The following is a 13,357-nucleotide window of genomic DNA, read 5'->3' as shown; positions in this document are numbered from 1 at the left end:
GATGTAACCTCACCGTGGTGCAGGGGTGTAACATTCTCTTTGCGAATGGCCAATACAGCACAATTGAAATTTTCAGTAAAAGTCAGTATTTATCTGTGATGTTTGTAGTTTTGCACAGTTCTTTAAACTGATTTGGTAGTATACACCCTATAGCACATATTCAGTGCATAATAAAAAATGTTATGATTTTGTCATTTTATTTAATTAAACTATACTGGTTGATTAATTAGCCATCACTCGATCATGCAAGTTCACAATGACCTTGACCTTGACAATAATCTCTGTACATGGCTCTGAATGGAGTTTGAATCAAAGTTAGCACTGAAGAAAAGTTGGTTTTGGCCTATAATTCATACTGTAAAGATTTCAATAATTTCATTTTACATGGTATTTGACTTGCCATATACAACTGCTCTTAAATATGGTATTATATATAGGCAACCTGAACTAAGATTTTAATAGCAATTTATTTTTATATTAAAAATAGCATGTGCCAATAGTGGGTTAATGTCTTTAGTTTCCATTAACATTGTTAATTTTTTATGTATGAAATTCTGAAAACTCAAATTTGTAAAGAAGTTGATTTTTATTGTGATTTTGACATATTTATAGGGTGCTAAGTTATATTTTAGACAAATTTGTAGTTTTATGCAAAATTTAAAGTAAATTTGAAGAAAAACTTTACCAAAAACATAATTAAATTTGTTGTCACTATTGTGCCTTCTGTTCTTATTTGTACATAACAATAAGGTTGTTAAACATATACTTAGATCTCTAGATCATTTTTTCTTTTCTTAATAATCACTTAGTTAGCTCTCATGAAAAGCATTTTGAGTTTATACTAGATTCAGAACCATTTTTTCAGATTTGATTATCTGCCTTGGATTAAGTTGATAATTTATTTTATTGTTAAAGCTGTATTACCTAATGTTACTAGCTAAATAAAATGCTGGATTACAGATTGTAGGAATACATCTAAAGTACATATTGTATTCATCCGGATTAGAAAATAATGCAAGAAAATAGATGATCGGGTAATTTTGTCATTTAAAAATAGTTTTCTTCAGTAATTAATAAAAAATAAATGTGTTAAAGCTGCATGATTATTCCAGATATCACAACTATTAAAACCTCCAACTACAGTAGGCTATAAATAAAATATAGTCAGGAATATTGGTGGCTGCCAATAGTTTTGATGGTTCATTATGAAAATCAGCATGGCCGATGGATTTGAAATTCCCACACCTGGTAACTTGAAGACACCCACACCCAGCATACAGGATTTCCTCCCAACACTAATGTTCAGGACATTAAGTCATTACTTCATACAGGTACAGTCATGTTTGTGTTTCCTTCCTCAGACAGTGTATTTTTTTAATACTGATATTTCTTTGATGTGCCTGTTAAGGTCTTCATAATCTTTGGGGTCAATCAAGTGCATGTGTTTTAATGGAATTCTTTAAAGGGGTAGAGGTACTCTGACTATCTTTGTTGTCTCTACATATATACCTGAGTACACACACCCAACTGAAAGTAAATATCTTCAGGAGTTTTATTTTAAAACATTTTGTTGTTTAATATGACATATTGCATTTGTACAAAACTATATGCAATATATATGCTTTTTGAGGTGTACATTATATTAGGTTGCACTGTAGAAACAACAGTTTCAGTGAGGTTGTCAGTTTATGTCAGAATACACCAGATCCTGGTTGTCATAAAGACACATAGCTGGACACTTTTTGAAAAATGTATGTTATCAGTATAGGTAGTACTAAACCAAATAACTTCCCGCTGGGTCAAAGTTCGAGGTGCACCCAACGTTTGATAGAGAAGTGAACAGCACAAGTCCTGTGATTGGTTATAAATGTGAGTGTGTTGGTTGTAAAAAATAATAGTTTCATCTGGGTAAAAAAAATGTGCAATTTTATTTCATCTAGTACCAATGTGTCAAGTAGCCTTGTGCTTGAAATATGTACGGGGTACCTGTAAAAAAAAGTACTCGAATTTTGTGCGAAACTAGGGTAGTCATAGACGCTACCCGTTATCTCAGAAACGAGCAGCTTGACCCCCATTTTTTTCTGATTCACTTTAAGTGTAAGGGGTGGTAGTATTTATATCCGTGGCGTTTATGTCGGTTAATACGTTGCAGGTAGGAGTTTTAGCCACATATGTTACTATTGTCGTCTATGGGATTTGATTTGGTAGTATACACCCTATAAGAAATAACAAAATATTATGCAAATAATTGATACCAAAAATATAAAGGCTTCCCAATTACATTAATCCCTTCAGTAGCTAAGATCAAACAATTTATAAATATTGCTAATTACTATCAAGTTCTTTCATTATATCATTTTATTATTTAAGGATTTTTCCAAGGCTTCCCAATTACATTAATCTCTAAGATCAAACATGGCTCTAAGATTAAACATTTTACAAAAATTATAATTCCAAGTCTATGAGTAGCTTCATTTAAAGCCTTGAAGTCTATGTCGTGTAACATACACTAAATAACAACATAACTAAATATATTTCAGAGAATTATTTATAAAAAATTAAAACAGTTATCTATCTATATCAACATTATACTAATTTTACCACCATAAATACAACAACAAAAAAATAAGAGGGTTTTTTGATCATTTGACTATTTATCGCAGGGGGTTTTGACTAGGGGTTTTGACCGGAAGGGGTTTTGACCTGGATTGGTTAAAAATGCCCTACAATTAAATTAGCGCCCTGCCCCATCAAAATCCTAGCTAGAACACTGTTATATATATATATATATATATATATATATATATATATATATATATATATATATATATATATATATACTAAATTTTTAGTATTCACTAATAACTCATTACTCGGAGTTTCAGGCTCCTCGCCTTCATCAGATGAGTGTTTATAATTGTGACAGTTAAGGTGACGTCACGCTGTGTGTACGCGGCGGTGCGCTCCTGACGTCATGGCACGTCAGTCGTGAGACTCTCGGCTTGTTGCTGTGGCGGCATTTTGATATGAGTTCTGTCCTTTTGTTGAGTAGCTTGTCTCCTTTTTCAAATAGTATTGAGAGCTTCTCCTCGATGCACAGGTTGCATTGTCCCGAGCTGCGTTTCCGTGTGTCCGATTTCCTGACGATTTCCCAATTGATGTGATAGGCGGTTTTTTTTCGTTTGAGTTCCCAGATGTATTTTGACAGTTCTGTCTCTTTTTCATAGCGTTCATATTTGAAAGATTTAGTGTGGTTGTTAAACCTCTCCTTGAATGTACCTCCAGCAAGACCTATGTATGATCTGACAGTCTTACCAGATGCCACGTTTGCCCGGTATACGAGGGAGCTAGTTTGGCAGTTGCCGTTCAGGGGGCATTCGTTCTTCTGTCTGCAGTTACAAGGCTTTTTTTGTGCGGGATCGGTTGAGCTCTGGGTGATTTTCGTGTTGTGGCTTTTGATTATTGCTCCGAAGTTTTTCATGCAGCTGTAGCTGATTTTCAGGTTGTTTCTGTTGAACAATGTGTGGTACTTGTGATTACTTGGGAAATGCTTGGATATCAATTTGATGAACACGCTACCGACGTTTGTCTTCACATTCTTGCTGAATGGGGGGTTTTGAACCATGTGATTTTTCTGGGTCTTTTCCTTTTCTTTGTGTCTGGTTGTTCTCTATGTTTAGGCGGGTCGTATTGGATGTTTACTGTGTAGCCACTTGCCCTCAGCGCTTTGTTGTACCCTAGTGCAGCTTCCGCGAAGTAGTCTTCATGGGAAGACAGAAGGGAAATTCGTTTGCCGATTGATTTAGGTATTTGCTTCGTGATTGCGGGTGGGTGGTTTGAGCTGACGTTGATGTAAACGGGTTCGTTGTTGGGTTTCCTGTAGGGTTTGTGGGAGTCAGTTTCAAGGTTCAGGGTTATGTCCAGATAGTTGACTATTTTCAGGTTGGTCTGGATGGTGATCTTTAGGCCAAGATCTTTGAATATTTTGATGAGCATTTTCCTCATTCTGTCTGCTTGGCTTCCTGAACTTCTGCGTAGAACTGCTAGACCGTCATCTCTGTACAGTCCGACGTTCATGTCGGAGGTATTTGTTTGAATTGTGTGTAGGATGAGGAGTCCTACTAGTTCGCACACTTCCGCTCCATCATATCCGCCCATGGTGACGTCGAATGCATTGGGAGTGTAATTTTTCACCCATGGCTGTTCTTTGTTGTCAAAAAGTAGTGATTTTCTTGCATGCATGATAGTTGTGTATTCCATATCTGGGATGACTGTATATTTCTTCGCCCATTTCAATGCCTTGTCGAGTAGTTCAGGTGTTATGGAAGGGTAGAAGTCCACAATGTCGAATACGAGGAAGGATAGTTCTTTTTTATCATGCAGAGCTGAGAACCATTCAAGTACAGCGGAAGTGTTTCTCCATTGGTTCATTTGCGTCTTGAGTCGTGTTTCACTGTTTATTCGGTCTAACATAATTTTGCTGATCCTACCGATTTCGCTTTTTGCTGGATTGATGAGTCTGCAACTTGGATTAGTGGCAAAATTGTCCTTATGATCTTTCAAGGTGATGAATGCTCGGGTCTCTGCCATCTTGTCTATTCTGTCACGTATTCCTAGGGCATTGCTGACGTACTCGAACTCTGTGTTGATATCTTCGATTGTTTGGTCGTCTGCATGTTTGTACTTCGTTGTAATGTTTTCTGTTAGCATTTTGTCATAAGTGTCCACTTCTAACTTGTAGAAGTTTCTAGTCTTGTCTGCAGGTACAAACACTTTTTTGGAGTTGTTTATATGCCTTATGTCCTTTTTCATGGTGTTCTGGAACTGGTCATATGCATTCTTGAACTGTATGGTCTCAACCATGTGTAGCATGTCCTTTTCGAAGGGTGCTAAACCTTCTATTTGTGGGGGTGTTTTCCTGGAGTTAAGTCCGAATTTGCTATCTTTGTTCGGTGTTGGGTCGTCATGGTTGCGTTTATCATCGTTGTTCTTTTCAAAGAAGAAAGCTTTCCATCTCATACGCTTTATTACACTTTCCACTTTCTCAAGCAGTCTCTTTAAGTATTCCTTTCGTGTTGGTAAAGGAATGTTTTTTGTGGAATAGTCGAAACGGATATGGTCCATGGTGATTGAAGAAAAGTGCTCAACTTATACAAGGAGCATTACAGTAATATATTTGTTATCACTATTGGACATAAAGTGCTCAACACAATGTTAGTGGAGCAGGTACACTAAATTTTTAGTATTCACTAATAACTCATTACTCGGAGTTTCAGGCTCCTCGCCTTCATCAGATGAGTGTTTATAATTGTGACAGTTAAGGTGACGTCACGCTGTGTGTACGCGGCGGTGCGATCCTGACGTCATGGCACGTCAGTCGTGAGACTCTCGGCTTGTTGCTGTGGCGGCATTTTGATATGAGTTCTGTCCTTTTGTTGAGTAGCTTGTCTCCTTTTTCAAATAGTATTGAGAGCTTCTCCTCGATGCACAGGTTGCATTGTCCCGAGCTGCGTTTCCGTGTGTCCGATTTCCTGACGATTTCCCAATTGATGTGATAGGCGGTTTTTTTTCGTTTGAGTTCCCAGATGTATTTTGACAGTTCTGTCTCTTTTTCATAGCGTTCATATTTGAAAGATTTAGTGTGGTTGTTAAACCTCTCCTTGAATGTACCTCCAGCAAGACCTATGTATGATCTGACAGTCTTACCAGATGCCACGTTTGCCCGGTATACGAGGGAGCTAGTTTGGCAGTTGCCGTTCAGGGGGCATTCGTTCTTCTGTCTGCAGTTACAAGGCTTTTTTTGTGCGGGATCGGTTGAGCTCTGGGTGATTTTCGTGTTGTGGCTTTTGATTATTGCTCCGAAGTTTTTCATGCAGCTGTAGCTGATTTTCAGGTTGTTTCTGTTGAACAATGTGTGGTACTTGTGATTACTTGGGAAATGCTTGGATATCAATTTGATGAACACGCTACCGACGTTTGTCTTCACATTCTTGCTGAATGGGGGGTTGAACCATGTGATTTTTCTGGGTGCATGATAAAAAAGAACTATCCTTCCTCGTATTCGACATTGTGGACTTCTACCCTTCCATAACACCTGAACTACTCGACAAGGCATTGAAATGGGCGAAGAAATATACAGTCATCCCAGATATGGAATACACAACTATCATGCATGCAAGAAAATCACTACTTTTTGACAACAAAGAACAGCCATGGGTGAAAAATACACTCCCAATGCATTCGACGTCACCATGGGCGGATATGATGGAGCGGAAGTGTGCGAACTAGTAGGACTCCTCATCCTACACACAATTCAAACAAATACCTCCGACATGAACGTCGGACTGTACAGAGATGACGGTCTAGCAGTTCTACGCAGAAGTTCAGGAAGCCAAGCAGACAGAATGAGGAAAATGCTCATCAAAATATTCAAAGATCTTGGCCTAAAGATCACCATCCAGACCAACCTGAAAATAGTCAACTATCTGGACATAACCCTGAACCTTGAAACTGACTCCCACAAACCCTACAGGAAACCCAACAACGAACCCGTTTACATCAACGTCAGCTCAAACCACCCACCCGCAATCACGAAGCAAATACCTAAATCAATCGGCAAACGAATTTCCCTTCTGTCTTCCCATGAAGACTACTTCGCGGAAGCTGCACTAGGGTACAACAAAGCGCTGAGGGCAAGTGGCTACACAGTAAACATCCAATACGACCCGCCTAAACATAGAGAACAACCAGACACAAAGAAAAGGAAAAGACCCAGAAAAATCACATGGTTCAACCCCCCATTCAGCAAGAATGTGAAGACAAACGTCGGTAGCGTGTTCATCAAATTGATATCCAAGCATTTCCCAAGTAATCACAAGTACCACACATTGTTCAACAGAAACAACCTGAAAATCAGCTACAGCTGCATGAAAAACTTCGGAGCAATAATCAAAAGCCACAACACGAAAATCACCCAGAGCTCAACCGATCCCGCACAAAAAAAGCCTTGTAACTGCAGACAGAAGAACGAATGCCCCCTGAACGGCAACTGCCAAACTAGCTCCCTCGTATACCGGGCAAACGTGGCATCTGGTAAGACTGTCAGATCATACATAGGTCTTGCTGGAGGTACATTCAAGGAGAGGTTTAACAACCACACTAAATCTTTCAAATATGAACGCTATGAAAAAGAGACAGAACTGTCAAAATACATCTGGGAACTCAAACGAAAAAAAAACCGCCTATCACATCAATTGGGAAATCGTCAGGAAATCGGACACACGGAAACGCAGCTCGGGACAATGCAACCTGTGCATCGAGGAGAAGCTCTCAATACTATTTGAAAAAGGAGACAAGCTACTCAACAAAAGGACAGAACTCATATCAAAATGCCGCCACAGCAACAAGCCGAGAGTCTCACGACTGACGTGCCATGACGTCAGGAGCGCACCGCCGCGTACACACAGCGTGACGTCACCTTAACTGTCACAATTATAAACACTCATCTGATGAAGGCGAGGAGCCTGAAACTCCGAGTAATGAGTTATTAGTGAATACTAAAAATTTAGTGTACCTGCTCCACTAACATTGTGTTGAGCACTTTATGTCCAATAGTGATAACAAATATATTACTGTAATGCTCCTTGTATAAGTTGAGCACTTTTCTTCAATCACCATGGACCATATCCGTTTCGACTATTCCACAAAAAACATTCCTTTACCAACACGAAAGGAATACTTAAAGAGACTGCTTGAGAAAGTGGAAAGTGTAATAAAGCGTATGAGATGGAAAGCTTTCTTCTTTGAAAAGAACAACGATGATAAACGCAACCATGACGACCCAACACCGAACAAAGATAGCAAATTCGGACTTAACTCCAGGAAAACACCCCCACAAATAGAAGGTTTAGCACCCTTCGAAAAGGACATGCTACACATGGTTGAGACCATACAGTTCAAGAATGCATATGACCAGTTCCAGAACACCATGAAAAAGGACATAAGGCATATAAACAACTCCAAAAAAGTGTTTGTACCTGCAGACAAGACTAGAAACTTCTACAAGTTAGAAGTGGACACTTATGACAAAATGCTAACAGAAAACATTACAACGAAGTACAAACATGCAGACGACCAAACAATCGAAGATATCAACACAGAGTTCGAGTACGTCAGCAATGCCCTAGGAATACGTGACAGAATAGACAAGATGGCAGAGACCCGAGCATTCATCACCTTGAAAGATCATAAGGACAATTTTGCCACTAATCCAAGTTGCAGACTCATCAATCCAGCAAAAAGCGAAATCGGTAGGATCAGCAAAATTATGTTAGACCGAATAAACAGTGAAACACGACTCAAGACGCAAATGAACCAATGGAGAAACACTTCCGCTGTACTTGAATGGTTCTCAGCTCTGCATGATAAAAAAGAACTATCCTTCCTCGTATTCGACATTGTGGACTTCTACCCTTCCATAACACCTGAACTACTCGACAAGGCATTGAAATGGGCGAAGAAATATACAGTCATCCCAGATATGGAATACACAACTATCATGCATGCAAGAAAATCACTACTTTTTGACAACAAAGAACAGCCATGGGTGAAAAATTACACTCCCAATGCATTCGACGTCACCATGGGCGGATATGATGGAGCGGAAGTGTGCGAACTAGTAGGACTCCTCATCCTACACACAATTCAAACAAATACCTCCGACATGAACGTCGGACTGTACAGAGATGACGGTCTAGCAGTTCTACGCAGAAGTTCAGGAAGCCAAGCAGACAGAATGAGGAAAATGCTCATCAAAATATTCAAAGATCTTGGCCTAAAGATCACCATCCAGACCAACCTGAAAATAGTCAACTATCTGGACATAACCCTGAACCTTGAAACTGACTCCCACAAACCCTACAGGAAACCCAACAACGAACCCGTTTACATCAACGTCAGCTCAAACCACCCACCCGCAATCACGAAGCAAATACCTAAATCAATCGGCAAACGAATTTCCCTTCTGTCTTCCCATGAAGACTACTTCGCGGAAGCTGCACTAGGGTACAACAAAGCGCTGAGGGCAAGTGGCTACACAGTAAACATCCAATACGACCCGCCTAAACATAGAGAACAACCAGACACAAAGAAAAGGAAAAGACCCAGAAAAATCACATGGTTCAACCCCCCATTCAGCAAGAATGTGAAGACAAACGTCGGTAGCGTGTTCATCAAATTGATATCCAAGCATTTCCCAAGTAATCACAAGTACCACACATTGTTCAACAGAAACAACCTGAAAATCAGCTACAGCTGCATGAAAAACTTCGGAGCAATAATCAAAAGCCACAACACGAAAATCACCCAGAGCTCAACCGATCCCGCACAAAAAAAGCCTTGTAACTGCAGACAGAAGAACGAATGCCCCCTGAACGGCAACTGCCAAACTAGCTCCCTCGTATACCGGGCAAACGTGGCATCTGGTAAGACTGTCAGATCATACATAGGTCTTGCTGGAGGTACATTCAAGGAGAGGTTTAACAACCACACTAAATCTTTCAAATATGAACGCTATGAAAAAGAGACAGAACTGTCAAAATACATCTGGGAACTCAAACGAAAAAAAACCGCCTATCACATCAATTGGGAAATCGTCAGGAAATCGGACACACGGAAACGCAGCTCGGGACAATGCAACCTGTGCATCGAGGAGAAGCTCTCAATACTATTTGAAAAAGGAGACAAGCTACTCAACAAAAGGACAGAACTCATATCAAAATGCCGCCACAGCAACAAGCCGAGAGTCTCACGACTGACGTGCCATGACGTCAGGAGCGCACCGCCGCGTACACACAGCGTGACGTCACCTTAACTGTCACAATTATAAACACTCATCTGATGAAGGCGAGGAGCCTGAAACTCCGAGTAATGAGTTATTAGTGAATACCAAAAATTTAGTGTACCTGCTCCACTAACATTGTGTTGAGCACTTTATGTCCAATAGTGATAACAAATATATTACTATATATATATATATATATGTGTGTGTGTGTGTGTGTGTGTGTGTGTGTATATATATATATATAATGTAATATTTTCAGGTGTTAATCAAAGTATTATAGCGGATACTGCTTCCGATGTTAGACGAAACGATTCGCAGCATACTTCACAAGGATATTCTACATCGATGGTCATATGCATAGCTGTCGTAGTCTTCATCGCATTACTCATATGTGCCATTAGATATGCGATTATTCACAAGTATGTATGTGTAATGTGAAAACTGAAAATAAATTATATATTTATGCATGTCTGCAAGTAATGGCAATAAGTGTACATTTTATTTTATTAATTCAGTGTACCGTGCATACACCTATGCATTTACTACCTGGGAATGACTATGTATCACCACGTTAATCAAGTTGGTTGTGTATACGCGCCTTCTAATATCTGTCCTTATCAAGTGTAGATGTTTGTATTTAATAGAGGCTTGCTGATAAATTACTGTCCTTGTCTGGACGTGTTATACGTGTGGAGTGAGTGACATTAATCGATTGTTTTGGTACACATACGAAGCATCTACTGTCAACAAATTCACATGTTTATACCTCTTGATTCTTATGTCCTTTTGTTGCAGAAAGACGTTGCAATTCCCAGAATCACCCGAAGAAGAAACATTGTCAAGTGAACCTCATAGTGCCAATACATACGACGAGATTGAAGATGCTGACTTGTCTGACCATCCAACTAATATGTCTACATCAACTAATTGTGCTACTGTACCATTATGGGGTAATGATTTTAAAGGGTCCTCAATGTATATACACCCTTCGGTATCGCAAGGCCACGATAGAGGTCTTCCAGATCAGAGCATCTTTGAAACAAGCACAACATTTCTAAACATGTCAACATCAGTTGATTCGTCTAGACATTTAAGGTGTAATGGACCACTCAGAATGACAGAGTTATCAGGAAATGGTCATGATGAAGCTTTAATGTATATACACCCTGTGACGTCTCAAGACAATGACTCGGATCCTTCAGACCAGAACGTATTTGAAACAGAAACAACATTATCAAACCTGTCATCATCAATTAGTTCTGTCAGTCCTGTAACGTGTAACGGGCCAATGAGGATAAACCATGTTATTTCAGCTGCTCCAGACGAATCCTTGAATTGTGTTCAGTCAGTAGTACCTCTAAACACACCTTTGAGTTGTAATGGACAGTTAAGAAGTATCATCGAGTCTAATGGTTGGGGATAAGCTGTTATAAATAAGAAACACTTGCACACTAATTCGTGCACAAAAACATGAACATATCTACTGTCAGGCAAGGTGCGCTTCCTTTCGTTGTGAATAGGTAGGTAGATAGCAAGGTTAACGTGCTCATTTACTGCGGTGTCGAACACACTGATTGTGAATAAGACTAGTTTCACTATGCCTATGTGATATCAATACTATATTATAATGTATATTACTTGACCGAACTAAAATGATGTTGTGTATTAATAGATGTTTGCTGACACAATTATAAAAATTACTTCCCTTGTCCGTAAAGCCGTCAATAACATAATGACGATAAGGAAGTAACAAGAAATACTGAAGGTACGCCTTTCTCAAAAGGAACCCTTTTTCTGAGAAATGGACGATAATAATGTCATTGTGTTAATCTATTTGCAAGTTACATATCAAAATAATATAATTGTTTTAACTTGTGTAATAATAGACATACATAACTATTCGATACAATATCTGAATGAATTAGTGTTTGTGACACCCTAGAACAAAGAAAGAATGATAGAATGCATTTTTAACGAAACCCCAGCACAAAAGTAGACATCGGCTTTTATGTTTTAAACAAAGATAAGTACATTAGAAATAATATATATATATATATATATATATATATATATATATATATATATATATATATATATATATATAATTATGTAAAAGTGTAAAGAGCTGTGAGAAAACGAACAATGCGATACAAAATTCCAGGTAATTATTATATTTGTAAACTTTGTACACAAATCAAAATATTTTTTAAATTTTTTTTATTAATTCTGGACGGAATCGATAAGATTCCACCATACTTTTGTCACCAAATAATATTCATGGGATTCTGACGTGACGATATAAACATTGCTATGCATTTTAAAAGTTCGTCTTTCATCTCACTATGGCGTTCAGTACAAGGGTGAGATGTTATATAGAATTAACATTAATAGTACATCATGTTTGACTAGTGTATGATGGTGACACGTCGAACAGGGTCTTTCTCTCCAACATATATTGCTTTGGGTTCATAACTGATAGAATTATAACGGATCTTTGACTCTTTTTCGTTCCAAGTAACCGAGCCACATAATTCGGTAGTTATGATCTCCATCCCACTCAGGTTATTGAAATCAGGAAGGAAATGTTTAAATAAAATGTGTTGAGTGCGTCGTTAAATAAACTATTTCCTGCCTTCATTCCTTCCTTCCTTCCTTCCTTCCTTAGTTTCAATACATTGAGTGGGCTGGAAATCAATTTTATCGTTTATCAGGAAATTAAAAAAATCACATATGCATTATATAATTTTAAGTTTGTTTTGTTTAACGACATCATTAGAACACATTGATTTATAAATAATTTTGACACATAGTCTAAGGAATCTGAACGACAAAACCGTATTCCAATATTAAGATCGCATCTTTACACAAGACAGAGCCGAAATGATTTAAGGCAGAGTTGGAAGGATATTCGTCAAAGTCGTGATTGCTACTGTGATCCTCTATCAGATGCTCGTCCTTAGGAAATATACGTAAGAGGATGTTTAATACCTCCAAGACTGCCTGTAGAAGGACAGCTACATATTTTCGTTAGCAGCAATGGATCGTTTATATGCACTTTCAGAGGACAGCACATACGATAGCTTCTAATATATCAGTCGTGGAGCACTGGTTAGAATGCAAAAAAAAAGGAGAAAATAATCAGAGAATGGGACTACCGATGCCGCTACCGACATCCCCCCAAACCCATTTTCAGTCTGTCATTTACATGTATAAGTAATATACATGTATTTTGGAGAGGAAAACCCTACCTGATTCGTAACCGTCGTATGTGAAACAAACACAATGTAGTACCACCATCGTGAACAACATTTTAACCCTTGTACAGGAGCTTATATTGACAACTAGGCATAAAGTCAGTCGATGGTTGAAAGATGAAATATAAATTTATATTGGGCAACATACAATTCTGTAGTGACGTTATGATATGCAAATTGGTCAAATATTGTGTAATCACAAAACCTTTATTCAGTCCAAGAATTGTGGTCATATTATATTCAACAAAAACTTTATTGAAAT

The 13,357-nt window shown here is 38.4% G+C and overlaps 1 protein-coding gene across 1 annotated transcript; it reads left to right on the top strand.

Moving 5' to 3' along the window:
• The first annotated feature begins 9,883 nt into the window (after nucleotides 1–9,883).
• On the top strand, nucleotides 9,884–11,854 carry LOC121369236. The gene is made up of 2 exons (XM_041494190.1): nucleotides 9,884–10,260; nucleotides 10,637–11,854. The coding sequence occupies exons 1-2, from the start codon at nucleotides 10,187–10,189 to the stop codon at nucleotides 11,262–11,264; spliced, it is 702 nt and encodes a 233-aa protein (XP_041350124.1). The 5' UTR covers nucleotides 9,884–10,186; the 3' UTR covers nucleotides 11,265–11,854.
• Nucleotides 11,855–13,357: the final 1,503 nt, after the last annotated feature.

Source organism: Gigantopelta aegis, chromosome 3 (assembly GCF_016097555.1).
Source record: "Gigantopelta aegis isolate Gae_Host chromosome 3, Gae_host_genome, whole genome shotgun sequence".
Classification (NCBI taxonomy): Eukaryota; Metazoa; Mollusca; class Gastropoda; order Neomphalida; family Peltospiridae; genus Gigantopelta; species Gigantopelta aegis.
This window is presented reverse-complemented; position numbering and strand designations above follow the sequence as displayed.